This window comes from Acomys russatus, unplaced genomic scaffold, assembly GCF_903995435.1.
Source record: "Acomys russatus unplaced genomic scaffold, mAcoRus1.1, whole genome shotgun sequence".
In the NCBI taxonomy this organism is placed as follows: Eukaryota; Metazoa; Chordata; class Mammalia; order Rodentia; family Muridae; genus Acomys; species Acomys russatus.
Window position 1 is genome coordinate 8,539 of NW_026131736.1, and position 16,821 is coordinate 25,359.

At 39.8% G+C, this 16,821-nt stretch overlaps 2 gene segments (V, D, J or C); both read right to left on the reverse strand.

Moving 5' to 3' along the window:
* Window positions 1–238: 238 nt before the first annotated feature.
* Window positions 239–696, reverse strand: LOC127186437 (Ig heavy chain V region 102-like). The segment is given in 2 exon segments: window positions 239–567; window positions 651–696. Coding segments are annotated over 2 exon segments (375 nt in total).
* A 6,196-nt stretch (window positions 697–6,892) lies between these two features.
* The window catches only part of LOC127186438 (Ig heavy chain V region 3-like), a 33,514-nt gene continuing 23,585 nt past the window's right edge, over window positions 6,893–16,821 (reverse strand). The window contains 1 exon segment of the V gene segment in view: window positions 6,893–7,208. Within this exon segment, the coding sequence occupies window positions 6,893–7,208 (316 nt within the window).

A 16,821-nucleotide genomic window follows, 5' to 3' on the forward strand; every position in this document is an offset into this window, starting at 1 on the left:
TGGATGTGGTCACTGGTGAAAGACGATGAAAAGTCTGGTGTGCTGTAGGGGCATCCTAAATCAACACCACTTTACTCATAGATGCCCTTTAACAAAGGTGACAAGGGCATTATAGTACTGTGAGGAGGCAGAAAAATGAATGCTCAAAAGGATTATTTCTGAGCAAGCCTCCAGGTTAATCTTCCCTTTCATCTCAGTCCCAGAGCAACTTCCTGCTCCTCCATGGTTTCTGACAGACTCAGGATGTGGTTGAAGCACTGTGTGTCTCACAGTAATAGACTGCAGAGTCCTCAGGTGTCAGGCTGCTGAGCTCCATGTAGGCTGTGCTGGAGGATTTGTCTGCAGTCAGGGTGGCCTTGCCCTGGAACTTCTGATTGTAGTCAGTACCACCATTTAAAGTATTAAACCGTCCAATCCACTCCAGCCCCTGCCCGGGCCTCTGCTTCACCCAGTGCATATAGTAGTCTGTGAAGGTGTAGCCAGAAGCCTTGCAGGACAACTTTACTGAGGACCCAGGCCTCACCAGCTCAGCCCCAGACTGTTGCAGCTGGACCTGAGAGTGGACACCTGTGAAGGGAAAGTCAGAGTGGATGTCATTGTCACCTCAGTCCCTGCTTACTCTTCATATTTGGAGCTGGTGAGCCTCTTACCTGTAGTTACTGACAGGAGGAAGAGAATGATCCAGCTCCATTCCATCCTTGGGGACAGTGTGTTCTCTGGCTGTGGAGAAGACACTGATCAGATGTGGTTTTGGGGGTGTGGACATCCCTGTATTTACCACCACAGACTCAAATAATTTGCATATTCATGAGCATGGTACTTCTTAGATAAGGCCCTAGTCGAGCTGGAGAAGAAGAAGGTAAGAATCCTTGCATCAGGTAGAAGGGTGCTGGTGATAAATTCCTCATACTTTGAGGAAATGCAATCCATACACCACCCTTTCTCAGGTATATGCAATTTACCTTTGGTGAGAGAGTGACATTTCACACTTATCTGTGACTGAGTACAGTGCCAAACATTCTCAGCACTGTGACCATCATGAATCTCTGCATCAGTCATTACACACTGCACACTGAGAGCGGATAGCAGCACTAATCTACTTGGTGTAAACATAAATATTTATATAGCAGTTTGACAACATGACAATTAGCAATACAATTCTCGTCTACCAGGGCCTATGTTATCTCTATCCGTGGATTTCTGACCATGTTTACTTGGGCCAAACTCTATGCTATGATTCAGGACAAAAATCCAAGTACAAAGAAGTTGGTCGCTATATAATATTCAGCACTAATGGGTACCTCATACCTGAAGGCTGATGTTGTAGACTGCAAGGCTTGATACTGCATCAGATCACTGATGTCTTTGCTCTTCTTGCAATCTACACAGCACCTTCCTGCATTAGTAAACCTACCCAACGGTGACAATTTACATATCAGGTAGGTTTTATGTGTCCTACAACCGGAGTTCTTAGCAAGTTGAAAGGCAGATAAAAGGAATCCTAATATTCTAATTTGACCTCAATCAGATGATGAAATACAAGAATACAAATGACGACATAAAAGTAATGGAAGGCTATCCTCTTTCACCCTTGATAGGAGTATAGTAGCACTGGAAATCAGATTGGAGAATTCACCAAAAAATAATAAATAAAACTATTCTGTGTCCCAACTACATCTCTCAAAGCATATACTCAAATGACTCTACACATTATAGAGACACATGAACTTCCATATTTATTCACAGCATATTATTCACACTATAGTCTCAGCAGCTAGAGAATTAAATCATCATAGATTTCCAACAATGGTTAAATAGGTAATGACAGTGTAGACTGTGTTGAACATTGTGTGTATATACAGTCTGCATCTGTCCTTTAAGTGCTCTACATAGTTTGTTCTGCCAGTGCTTGGGAGGATCCATCCAAACAATTCAATCCATGGCCAAACTTCTGCCTTACCCAGTATCCTAATATAGAAAACTAGGTGGAAAGCTGAATAAAAATCCTTGCAGGTAATCTCTCATGAAGCTCCAGGACTCCACAGGCCAGACTGCAACAGCTGAACCTAGAAGTGAACACCTTAAGATAGAATGCCATGATCACTTCAGTCTCTGCCCCTCCCCCTTTAACTCCTCTGAGGAATGTACTTTCGTGTAGCTGCTGCTGCCAGGTAGAGGATGGTCCAGGTTCAGGCCAAGGTGAGAACCTCTGTGCTCAGAGACTGTGGAAAAGTACATACAAATGTGGTACTGTTGATTGTGTGGACATCCATTTATTTACAACCCCATCTAATATTTATACAATGAAGATGAAGGCTGTTTCTTAGAAGAAGACATGATCTTTTTTCAGACAGAACTGGTAGAGCTTTTCTATGTTGATCAGTGGGATGGTGAGGTTCTGAGGAAATGCCTTCATATTTCATTCTAGCACCTGTACACACAGAAATCTTCCCTCCCACTGAGATCCAGTAACCACATCAATGCTTTTTAATGTGAACCATACATCAAGTTTTCAAGAGACACCTAAAGCTCTTCAGTGTCAACCTATTTCTGAGAAGGTACATTGACTATACTACGACAATCAGACACATACACAGAGCTCTTCCATCCCACTGAGAACCTAATCACTATATCCATGTTCCTTAGTGAAAACCACAGTTCAAGAGCTCAAGGACAACAGGAATCTCCTCAGGGTCAACCATATTTATGATGCTGAGAAAGTGCATTGACCATCCAGTTTCTCTCAGACACTTACACAGAGATATGGAAGCTGCTGTCCATCATGATCCAGTGACAAACAGGACTATGAATACTTTTTCTACCAGCTACAAGCACTGGGACACTTAACAAATAAACTCTCCTGGGTTGTAGCATGAAAACAGTATGTGTCTACAATGCCATTATCTCTGAAAATAATGATGTTGGCAATGAAATCCACAGAAGCAGAAGGAATACACTGCAGTGAACAGCTTCCTTATCTGCTTCAGCTGCCACTTTACTTCTGAGAGAATTGGTGGAAAAACAGTGCCCCCTGCTGGTCCTGAGAACTCACTTGTGTAATTTCTCACACATGGAAAGCTCAATTATTTTTCTTCTTTATAATGTACCTATTGATTCTGAGAAATTATTTCAACTATAGAAGGTGAGCTGTGCCTCATACATTGTCTCCATGAAACACTGCCCTTTTGCTACAGTCTGTTAGATCTAGCAATAGAAGGGAACACTGATGAAGTCATGAGCTACCAGAGAAAAAACAGAGATAGACAGGATCTACAGGCTCTGTACAAGGTAGTTTACTGACTCCCGAAACTGCACTTGGAACAGAAAACTCAGAACACCAGGAATAGGAACAAATGTGGCACTTACAGATCAGGTCTCACTACAGAAAATATTTTCACAACTGATGAGTAGCCAGAAATTAGAAAATTTGTACTGTGATTCACTCTGTTTGCTAATTCAGCATTCATATGACAGGTGTGCTATATGGTTGTGTGTAAAGACATAGCAGGGGTGGTGTTTCCCTTTTCATGTATCCTTAAGGATGAAAAATGCTGACTGTATCCTCAGACAACTCTTGCCTCTCTGGATATAGCATCCTCTTATTCATGGAAGGTCATGAGTAATGGTATTCAGAGTCTTGGGTATATTTGTGCAGGCTTAGAGAATAACAGCTGTGGAGCTGAAACACTCACTACCAGCTCCAATGTGTTAGTGTAGCCACCATCAATGTATATGACAAAACATGTACCTGAAAGTGAATACATACAGAAAAAAATCATCTTGCAGAAACTTAACAGTATTAGATAGATCAGGGATACAAGGTACATACCTGAGTACAGTAATGGTAATATACAGCCATCCAGTAATATACACCAAATGAAATGGAAGGCACTTAAAGCAATTCCACTAAAATCAGGAACAAGACAAGAGTGCCCGCTCTCTCAATATCTCTCCAATATAGTTCTTGAAATTCTAGCCACAGCAATAAAACAACTAAATAAACCAAAGAGAAAAAAAATGGAAAAGAAGAAATCAAAGGATCCCTATTCACAAATTATAGTATACATAAGTGACAACAAAAATTCTATCACAGATCTTCTACAACTGGTAAACACATCTAGCGAAGTGGCTGGATTCAAAATTAAGTCAAAAAAGTCAGTAAACCTTCTATATACAAATTCCAAATGGCTGAGAAAAAATATTACACAAACAATACCCTTCACAATAGAAACCAATAATATAAAGTACATGGGTGTTACTCTAACCAGGAAACTGAAAGACCTGTATGACAAGAACTTGAATTCTTTGAAGAAGAAATCAAAAGATGAAGATTCTCCCATGCTCATGGATTGGAAGGATTAATCTACAAAGATGGCCATCTTACCGAAGCAATTTGCAGATTCAATGCAATTCCCATCAAACATCAACAAACTTATCTACATACCTTAATAGAACAATTCTCAATTTCATGTGTACAGACAAAAACAGCCCAAATTTGTTAAAACAATCCTGTACAGTAAGAGAACTTCTGGAGGGTCTGTATTCCTGACACCACGCTTTACTACAGAGAAATAGTGATAAAAACTGCATGTATTGGCATAGAGACAAACTGGTTAATCCATATAATCAATTGAAGTCCAAGAAATAAATGCACACAACTATGAACATGTGGTTTTTACAAAGAAGCCAAAAACATACAATGTGGGCCAAAACATCTTCAATAAATATGGCTAGTCTAACTGAATGTCTATATGTACAAAATGTAAATAGGTCCATATTTATTACAATACACAAAACTCAATTGTAAGTGGATTAAAGGCATCAACAGACCACGGGGAGCCATTTGGAAGGGGTGGGAGGACAGAAGGACCCAGATGGGACAAGAATTCCAAAGAAGATGAACAGAGTCAAATACCCTCGGCTAAGAGGTGCTTATGGAGACTGAAGCACCAACCAAGAACCATGCATCCACAGGATCTAGAGCCTCTACATATATGTAACAGATGGGCAGTTTAGTCTTCATGTGGTTCTCCTAGTAAGGAGAGCAGAGGCTGCATCTGACATGGATTCTATTGCCTGTTTATGACAAGAAGCCCCTCAACAGGGCTTCCTTGCCTAGCCTCAGTGTCAGAGAATGTACTGAGTCCTGATAGATTCTGATCACAATTTTTACTGTGCTTCTTCCCCTATAGCCCTATCAGCTACAGCTAACCCAACTCCACTCCTTTAATTTCTCTTAGTCTTTTCCCAAAATAAAAGAACACAAAAAAAAACCCTCAAGAATTTTGTTCGCCTTCCCCCCTTCTCTCTGACTCTGATTGTATCATTCTTTCTGTGTGTCTCTATCTCTGTCTCTGTCTCTGTCTCTCTGTCTCTGTCTCTGTCTCTGTCTCTCTCTCTCTCTCTCTCTGTCTCTCTCTCTCTCTCTCTCTCTCTCTCTCTCTCTCTCTCTCTCTCTCTCTGTCACACACACACACACACACACACACATTCTCACAAAAACAAAAAATTGCAAACCAAAATATACCAAAAGAGAGAGAGAGAGAGAAAATGCCTAAAGAATTTAACATGAATGAAAAACTCTTCAAATACTCCATGTGAGACTCCATTGGAGAAGACTAACTTTTGCTTTGCAAGTGGGTACCAATTGATAAGTGTTAGCTTCTTGGTTAGGGGTAAGAGCAGGTATCCATTTCCCACTCTCAGCCCTGGGGCTCCATTTGGCTTGGACCTATGAAAGTTTTGTGTTTGCTTCCACAGTATCTTTGAGTTCATATGTGCATCGGTCCTGTTGTGTTTGGAGGAGAATGCTTCCATGAAGTCATTCATCACCTCTGGCTCTTACCAACTTTACAACTGTTCTTCTGCATCAGTCCCCTAGTCCTAACGGGATGGTTTGATGAAGACAAAACATTTAGGACTGAATGTTCTAGTATTTCTCACTCTCTACACATTGTCTGTCCATGTGATATTCTCTATGTTAGCGCCAATCTACAACAAGAAGCTGTTCTAATAATGATTGGATGAAGCAATGATTTATGAGTAGTTATTTCATTAGGAATCATTTTATTGCTATGTTCCTCCACCAGAAAAAAAGCATCTGGGTTTCCCCCCTAGGATCATGGCCTACAATTCTCAGGTTCTGATCCACCATAACATTTTAGATGTGGGTTCCATCTCATGGCATGAATCCTAAATCAATCACAGAATAATTGATTACCACCAGGTTAGTGGCACAATTCCAGCAGCCTATCTCACAAGTCATCATTATAGGTGACAGGGTTTGTAGCTATGTTGTTTATTAACATTCTCCTCTGAAAGCATGCAATCTACTGTGCAGTATTATGAACGCTAACCAGTAGGGGTAAAACCAGTATTTAGCCACTAATTCAACATCTCCAAATTTAGTGAGATGGATAAGTGTTATCTGGAGCAACAAAGCATTACCAGCATCTGTGGAGAAGAACCACTGGCCATGACAAATACTTCAGCGATTCCCAGGAGTGTTGTTGTCCAATGGTGCTTCTCCAGTAATGTCCATCTTCTCCTAATCCAGGTGTTTGCAGTACATGGTTCTTAAAATAATTTGGAATCTTCTGCTATGCAGATTTGAGACAAAAGCCAGAGTAGAACTATAGCACTCAACCACTTGGTTTAGGTAACAGACATGCTTCATCTTTATAACCATAAACATAGATGGCCCCTATTGTACAATCTTAAAAGGGGCCTCAGTTGTATAATAGGAAGTCATGGCTCTGAAGCTCAGAGTGAAGAGGAAACCCCACAGGCTAGCAGGAAATGTGTGCCCCCTCCAAACATTCTGCATTGTAGAAGGAAGACACGGAGAAGAGAACCAGCCTGAAATACTGTACAACTGCAACCTGAGGCTGTGTCAATGTGCTCTCCAAGCACAGTAGTAGGTGGCAATATCTGCAGTGTCCACATTGGTTATCTTGAGGGATACCTGGTTTTTGGAGCTGTCCTTGGAGATTGTGAGCCGGTTTTTCAGGGTCGGGTTGTAGTACTTTTCATCATTCCACCAACTGTTAGCCAGCCACTGCATACCCTTCCCTAAGGGCTGACGGATCCAGCCCACACCTATATTAGAAGTACTCAAGGAAAATCTAGAGAAAATGCAGGTCAGACTGAGGGTCTGCGAGGGCTGCAAGAGGCCAGGGCCAGACTCAGGGTAACCTGGGATTGGACATCTATAGAGAAAAAGAAAAATCAGAAGGTAAGTTTGGAATAGGGTAAGGATATGGAAGGTCCTCCCTTCAAAAGCCTTGGTACTCACATGCAGGCACAAGCAGCAGCAGGAATGAGGAAGTTACCCTGTCCATGGCTGCACACCAGTGAGTACCCTATTCCAGCTTTGGCTTTTGAACCCAGGGTTGAGTGGATCCAGGAGAGATTTGCATTCCCTCAGCAGGTGCTGGCTCTGATGCTATACTTAAGTATTAGGACTCTGGAGGAGCCAGTCTGTGATGAGAAGCACAGGAGCCCTCAGGTGAGCTCACCTCTGCTCCCATTTTGGCTATGCAGGGCAAGGAAAGACTTCCCTGACAAACCTTTTTTTCATACTTTGTAAACTGCATGCTTTGTCGGATATTGTCCAGGTCCCTGCTCAGGGGCTCCAGAAGCCAGGCCTGGCTGTTTCAAGTTTTGCACTAGGGCTCCCCCTACATCTCTCCCTGGATAACCCCTCTTTAAGTCATACCCTGTGGTCCCTGAAAGGTGTGCTCTTGTCTTCAACCTGTGCTGTCTGCCTCTCTGCACCTCAAGACAGCAACACCTCAGGGTTACAGAGCACTTGAGGCTAAATCTCCACATCCCTGGGGCCTGATCAGATAGATACCTGGAGAAACTGAGAAGCTGAATCCTTGGAGAAGACAGCAGCACCTGAGGCCTCAGTTATGGCTCCAGCTGACTGGGATGGAGGTGTTTAACTAGAGCTAGTGTGCGAGCTCCAGCAGCTCCATCTTCGGAACAACAGTCTATAAACCAATCATTCTTGCAAGGCTGGGGGCTTTAAATGGTCTGACTCTGCCAGGCAGGGACTTGAACTAGAAATCTGACCCCTTAGCACAAGCTCATAGTTTACTTAAGGTAACTTGCTTTGCTTACCTTAGAGTTCATGTTTGTGTAAACCTCTTAGGGCTTGAGTTATCAGGCTTCTCCCCAATACCTCTCTAACTGCCAACCAAATGATTCTAGCCTCTAACTGTTACAATGCCCATTTTCAGCCCCTCTTTGGGACCACCCCCAGTTTTATGCTAATTTAGGTGAAAAGAATAAACAAAACTCCACCAATCTCTAGGCTTCCCCCAATTGGTAGGACTTGAAATCTCACCAATCTTCAATCTGGAATTCTCTGCTTTAGAAAACTCCACCCCCTAAAGAAACCTATATACTGTGTTTACCCAGTTCTATACTCTCTTCACCTTAGAGCAGAGGAATCCACACCTGGATTTGTCTCTCCACAAAATTTCTTTTAAGAGGTTTACTGCCTCTTATGACTCTCTCAAGAAGATAAGAATCCCGAAGAAAAGAAGTGAAAAAAGAGCTGAACTCTTACTCTAAAGCTTGTTAGCTCTTCATGGCTTGAGGTAACCCTCCCCTGGGAACTGCACTATCTCTACTGAGAAGACCTTCTCTCAGAATTATGTGGCTCCTGGGCTCCTGTATCTCAGGATACCCTTCCCTTGCTGTCCCACCTCAGAGCTTGGGTTCCTGCCCAGGCCTCAGAATTGTGGGTTTCCTGATCACTTTCCTACCCAAAAGGAAGGTCAACACCCATAGAGAGTAGCTAACTGAAAATCAATGTCCTCAGCAAAATAGAAACTTATGATGAATGTCTTTTAGAAGGAGCAGGATTGAGCCAGACCCTCACTCTAAGATGAAGCGTCCTGACTCTGGTCACTCACCCAGGGATCTTCACCTGTGTTTTTGTATGGAGGACATGAGAAGAACTCAAAGCATTGGTGTTTCTCCAAACTTCATGATGCTCTGTGCCTGGTGCCAGAAATGGCCTCTGTGTGAGTCCAGTCAGTACAAATTTTCTTTCAAAAAAAAGAAAAGAAAGAAAATTATAAAGAGATGGACGATTTTTGAATACCATTAGACTATGTGCATCTGTGGCCTGGCAGTTATAAACGGTAATTTCATGGAAGTGAGTAATGTTTCATTGATTTTACTCATCTGTCAATTTTCTGCATCATGTTATTTTGATTTCTGTTATTCAATGGCCAGTGCCTTCAAGTTTATATTGCCTTCTATTTGTGATGACTTTAAAACTACACAAGAAAACAAACTATGAACAGAAAAACATGGTTTCTTTGCTCAGTTCTCTCAGATGCTGAGCGTCCTGGAGGAGGCCACAGTGGGCAGAGGATGATGGAAGTCACACACTGCTCGGGCCTGGGGATATTCAGTGATGGTACAGAACAATGAATTCCTTTTTGTTCTTGTCACAACTGATGTTTTAGAACTTAGAGAGAATATGATTCACCTAATTTTGGGCAACAGTGACTTTTTGGTATGAACATGATTGAATATGTGCAGAAAAGTCTAAGTGAATTCCTGATCTTATCAAGCAAAGCTAGACCAAGAACCACCAACTCATTTTTATTAATAAACCATCTTTATATTTAAAACTTTCAAAAGATTGGAATATCAAGGTGCAGCTAAACCATGAAATATGATCTTACCACAAATTGTAAGAATGCTGTAAAAAGAAGACAAACCCAGAATGCTGAGTGCCAGCTGAAGCACTGGAGCCTTAGGGGAGGATGGACCGTAAGACCTGCACTAACATTTGGGTCATTTTTCCAGTGGGTTGTCTATGTCACAATGACTTTTCATCTCTGATTAATTATATGACTTCAAATAAAAGAATATATGAAAGTATGTCCATGATATTCAAATATCATAACAAATGTCCTCATCAAAGACAGGCAGTAGAAAAGGTCCACCAGAAGCAAAAGATCATAGAATGATCTAGGAACCTGACTAAGGTGCTTGGATTGCAAGAAATGGCCAAGGGCCAGAGATACAAGACATGCTGGTCCTGAATATCGGAAAGGCAGACAACAGACTTTTGAAAAGCTAGAACATCTTCTCTAACCAGGAACATGGATTTTGCATCTCAGATGATTTGTGCACAGAGGGCATAAAATTGTGATGTTGAATATTTAAGTCTGTGATATGAGCTGCGTCAGATGCAGATAGTTTTCCTCAGTACTTCAGATATGTATAGAGTACTGTCGAGTCACAGCTTAAAAATGTGAGAGCAAGTGTGAACTATGTGGTACAAATGTTAATGTGCATAAATTTTATTCGGCAATGTTATAGAAATATAGGTGTTAAGCTCCCTGCCAACGAAGTCTCAAAATTTAGAAAATATTATGAAATTTTGGAGCAGAATAACTCATTTTCTCAGAACATTTCACTGAATGGTTTACAGCATCCAAAATTCCAGACCTCAGAAATACTCAAAATGAAACTTTATTTAATGTATTTCCAATCAGGGCTATAGGCATGCCTGGGTCACCCTATTTATCACAGTGACATGTAAAGAGAAAAGCTCTGCAATTAGATAAATATGTAGTCTTCAATTCATTCTTCAGAAATTCTCAAACACTTGGATTGCAGGCACTATTTTTATTTATGTGAAGACAGCATGTTATATGTTGATGATATGGGTAATGGGATTCAAGATATGCACAGCATAGGGCAGCAATCAGATATGCCTTTGCATGTCATGTAAAGTCTGCTCTCAGAGGCAGGATCTAACCTTATGAGATGTGGAGAGGAAGAACTCAGAGGAGAGGAGGGAGGAGAATGTGTGATTTGGATGCAAAGTAAATAAATAACAACCAAATTTTTAAAAAGGAAATGCGTCTATGGTTTAAGATTTCCAAATCATGTCTCATATACACTTGAGGCTTAGATATCTCTCTTCATATTAACTGTATACTCTCCCTCTTCCCTCCTCACATCTACCCACAACTAATTATTTATTACCCTTTCCTAGAGAGAAATATCCTTTCCCCTATTTTGTCACTCTATACATAACATCTGTAGTTATAAGGACTGTAGTGTGCCTCTGGAAGACTTAACATCTAATATCCACAGAAAAGTGAATATGTACATATTTGTGCTTTTGAATCTGAATAATCTCATTTGGGATGATTTTATTTAGTTCCATGCATTTTCTTTGAATTTCATTATTTCATTTTTTAACATTGGAATAATATTCTGTTGTGTTTGCATATCCTTTTTCTCTCACTGTTTTCCTGTTGATGAACGTCTATGCTGTGTCTAACTTTTGGCTATTATCAATTGAGTGGAAATAAAAATGTTTCATCAAGTGTCCTTACTTAGAGATAAAGTCCTTTGGACGTATGGTGAACAGTAGTATAGCTCTATGTTAAGGCAGATATACTCCCAGATTCCTGATGAACTGCCTCATATTTTTCCATAATGACTTTGTAACTAAACACTCCTCCAGCCTCCTGTTACTCTACATCCTTTCAGCATTAGTGAATATCATTTTACTGATATCGAGAGTTCTGACTGGTATAAAATAAAAATCTCGAATAAGTTTTTGTTTTCATCTCTATGGTGATTAAGAAGGTTTCCTCAAATGTTTTTTAGTCATTTATATTTAATTTTTTGAGATTCCCTTCTTTAGATCTCTATTTCATTTTTTATTTGAATTGTTTTCTTTATCTCCATTTTTGAGATCTGTATTATTTTTAATTTTAGCCTTGTATCAAATTATAGTTGATTTACCCATTTCTCATTCTATAACCTGCTGATTTATACAAATTATGGTATTATTTGCAATACAAAGCTTATCAATTCATGAAGTTCTTTCATGAACTATTACATGTTGTACTTATTGCCTATGCTATTGCTGTTCTGTTCAGAACATCTTTTCTGGTTCCAATGAACTCAAGACATTTCCTTTTTCACTTATGTCATAATCAGTGTATCTGACATTGCATTGAAGTCATGGATACATTTGATATTACGTTTTGTACATGGAGATAAGTATTAATTTATTTTCATTCTTCAAAATGTAGTCATTATTTTTGATGAGAAGCATTTGTTGAAGATACTGTCTTTTTTCCAGTATGTATGACATGATTTATCAAAAATCAAGTGCTCCATCGGTGTATTTGCTTCTATCTGCTTCTTCAAGATGATTCCTTTATCAATGTGTCTCTTTTCTCCAATACCCTGCTGTTTTCATTATTAAAGTTCTAACACAATTTGAGATTGTGGATGGCAATACCTTCTATAAGTCTTCTATTAGAGAATACGTTCCTAACTACAGCTGTGTTGTTTTAAGTAGCTGTCACTCAGCTTTACATAACCCATGTAGCGGCATTATGCTTTTCCTGATAAGAAGAAAAAAAAGTTAATGGTAGAGCAGGACTTTATGTTAGTTGTGACCCTGCTCTGCCTCACTGAGGTTCCAGGTAGAGGCATGATCATCATGGATGGGCATAATGTCTGCATAATCCTGGTAGACAAACATTTACAGGTCAGCTATGTAAGATTATTATTCTTTCAATTGGCTTAATTAGCATAGACCTTGATGGGGTACTTTGGAGGCAGCACTCCCTTACCTAATATCTGATTTGTGTGATTTAACCTCTATCATGAAAATCTATTAGTAAATCTTATATAACTCTAATCTATTACTTCAAGTTTCTTCTACTTAAATGTGACCTTGATGCTTTCTAAAAATAAGAACATATGGTAACTGACAATGTTCTCTTTGTGTTCACCAGGCTGATACATGGTCTCAGTTTTGTTAATCTCACTCTCATATAGGATAAGCCTGAAATGTTTTGTAGATAACATTGTACCCTCAACAATCCTTCATATGTCAGGAAGAGTACTCAAAAAATATTGTGTTATTGTAACACATCAAGGCAGATAAAATAGAATTCTTTAAGAGATAAAATTTTTGACTGTCCAGGCGATACTACCTGCATTTGTCCCAATGAATGTTCCTGGACTCATCCAGTTCAAACTTACAACAACCCAAACCTCATACATATAGGAAGTTAATTCCTATAACACAAAGAAAGAGTGTGTTTTTGCCTAGAAGCACACAAGAAACGAAAAATATGATGGTACCCTTGAATACCAGACATGAATTATTTCACTTGTAATTTTAGGAAACACTATGATTTCTAACACCTTTGAGAGGTGACTATGCAGAAGTAGCTACCTGTCAATGGCTCGGTATTACAAGGGAGTGGACTATTTGCTTTTTCTGGGTAAGAAGGAAGGAACAACCTGTAAATTGAAAAAAATCAGCAGTAAATCTCTGTCTCAAGGATTCACTCTTGGGCTACTTAGACATTCAGGACCCTTTGTGGAGATCTCCTCTTCATGCTGTGTGAAATATCTGGGTACTTAAAATTGACATCAGACAAATCACTAAATCAAGGTGCTACAGTCACTTAACAGATTCCTTCCCAGTACACTGGACAATTGCATTCATTCAGAGGCTAGACATGGAAGATTCCCCTGCATGCTGGTCATTCTCTTTCCAGGAGGAGGAGATAGGAGTGTTCTTTTAAAAATCACTGGGATTTCTAACAACATCTTAAATTCAACACATATTTGCAAAATCACTAATGAAATATTGGCCTAGGGGTTTCGTGCCTGCAAATTTTCCATATAATTGCATTCATATAAAAAATAGAACACTCAGGTTTTCACAGATAGTGCATGCTTGCTATAGCAACATGTATTCATTAATGTTCTGAGCTAAAAAGACTTCCTTCTGAATTATTTTTCTTGAGATTACCAAGTACCACAGGTCTCTATGCTGGTTCTTAGTCACCCATAACCCCAAACCAAGTACTTTATAGAAAAACGTGGACCACAATGTCTGCAATGGGCTGTGAAAGTTGATGCTGTATCAGTGTTCTAGAAATGCTTGGGAATATAGGGCAGGTTACTGAGAATGGCAGGGAAGGAAATATGGGACCAAAGGTATGTATCATCTCAAAACCTACCTCGATTAAAGTGTACATAGGGTGAGGTGATTGATAAGTTCTGTGAAAAGACTTAATAATACCATTGAGCAGATTAGAGAAATTATACAGATGCAAAAAGTTATTCTAATATAAATATGTCTTAAAATCTAAGAGATGGAAGAAAGCATTTGACAAAATCCAACACCGTTTCATGTTTAAAGTTTTAGAGAGATCGGGGATACAAGGCACTTTCCTCAACATAATAAAGGCTATATACAGCAAGACAATAGCCAAAATCGAATTAAATGGTGAGATACTCAAGGAAATTCCTCTAAAATCAGGAATAAGACAAGGCTGCACACTCTCTCCATATCTCTTCAATACAGTACTCGAAGTTATAGCCAGAGCAATAAGACAACAAAAGGAGATCAAGGGTATCCAAATGGGAGAGGAGGAAGTCAAATTATCCCTATTTGCAGATGATATGATAATGTACATAAGTGACCCTCAAAATTCCACCAGAGAATGCCTACAGCTGATAAACACCTTCAGCAAATTGGCTGGATACAAAATTAACTCAAAAAAGTCTGTAGCCTTCCTATACACAAATGACAAGCTTGCAGAGGAAGAAATTAGGAAAACCACACCCTTCACATTAGCCACAAGCAATATAAAATATCTAGGAGTTACCCTAACTAAGCAAGTGAAAGACTTGTATGAAAAAAATTTCAAAACTCTGAAGAAAGAGATTGAAGATGACCTGAGAAGATGGCATGATCTTCCTTGCTCATGGATCGGGAGAATTAGCATAGTAAAAATGGCCATCCTACCAAAAGCAATCTACAGATTTAATGCAATCCCTATCAAAATACCTACACAATTTTTTAAAGACATTGAAAGTTCAGTTCTGAACTTCATATGGAAAAACAAAAAACCCAGAATAGCTAAAACAATCTTGTACAATAAAAGGTGCTCCAGAGGAATCTCCATACCTGATCTCAAACTGTACTATAAAGCAATAGTAATTAAAACAGCATGGTACTGGCACAGCAACAGGCTGGTTGATCAGTGGAATCGAATTGAAGACCCAGATATGAATCCACACACATAGGGTCACTTGATTTTTGACAAAGAAGCCAATTAAATTCAATGGAAAAAGGATAGCATCTTCAACAAATAGTGCTGGTCTAACTGGAGGTCTATGTGTAAAAAAATAAAACTGGACCCATATTGGTCACCTTGCACAAAACTCAAATCCAAGTGGATTAAAGACCTCAACATAAAACCAGAGACACTAAGCCATTTAGAGGAAAAAGTGGGAAAGCCTGGAACATGTTGGCACAGGAGACAACTTCCTGAACAGAACACCAATGGCCCAGGCCTTAATGTCAACCATTAATAAATGGGACCTCATGAGGCTGAGAAGCTTCTGTAAGGCAGGAGACACTGTCAAGAGAACAAAGTGACAGCCTACAGACTGGAAAAAAATCTTCACCAACCCTACATCTGACAAAAATCTAATATCCAAAATATATAAAGAACTCAAGAAATTAAACACCACCAAACCGAATAACCCAATAGAGAAATGGGGCTTGGAACTAAACAGAGAATTCTCAACAGAGGAGTATCAAATGGCTGAGAAACACTTAAAGAAATGCTCAACCTCCTTAGTCATCAGGGAAATGCAAATCAAAACAACTTTGAGATTCTATCTTATACCCATCAGAATGGCTAAGATCAAAAATTCAAGTGACACCACATGCTGGCGAGGATGTGGGGAGAGAGGAACACTCCTTCATTGCTGGTGGGAATGCAAACTATTATGGCCACTTTGGAAATCTATCTGGTGCTATCTCAGAAAAATGGGAATAGGGCTTCCTCAAGACTCAGCTATTCCACTCCTTGGAATAAACCCAGAAGATGCTCCAGCACACAACAAGAAAATTTGCTCAACTATGTTCATAGCAGCCTTATTCATAATATCCAGAACATGGAAACAGCCTAAGTGTCCCTCAGTAGAAGAGTGAATAAAGAAACTGTGGTACATATACACTATTGAATACTACTCAGCTATTAAAAACAAGGAATTCCCAAAATTTGTGGATAAATGGATTGAGCTAGAAATGATTATAATGAGTTAACCCAGAAGCAGAAAGAATCAAATGGTATATACTCACTTCTATCTGCATACTAGCCCAAGGGGCATGTCCCACGAAAGCCTTCACTTACCAGGAAACTGGGACAGAGGGGAGGGCATCCTATTGGGACTCTAAATGAGAGACGCATGGGAGAATAGCAAAATAAAAGGATACAGAGGGTCCTAGAAATCTACAAGTAGGCAGATTTGGGCCCAGGGGTCCTGCTCAAACTAAGGCACCAGCCAAGGACAATACAGGAGGTAAACTTTAAACCCCTTCCCAGATCTAGCCAATGGTCAGAATATTCTCCACAGTTGAGTGGAGAGTGTGATATGACTTTCTCACGTACTATGGTGCCTCACATTTGACCATGTCCCCTGGAGGGGGAGACCTGGTGGCACTCAGAGGAAAGACAGCAGGTAGCCAAGTAGAGACTTGATACCCTATGAGAATATACAGGGGAGGTAATCCCCCTCAGGAACTGTCATAGAGGAGGGGAATAGCTGGAAAATGGGGGGGGGAGGGAGGAATGGGAGGATACAAGGGATGGGATAGACATTGAGATGTAACAAGAATAAATTAATAAAAAAAAGGAAAATAAATGTTTCAATTAGTTTTAAAAAAAAAAAGAGCATTTTTTTCCTTTGGAAAATAAAGGGCCTACTCAATGCAGACATTGT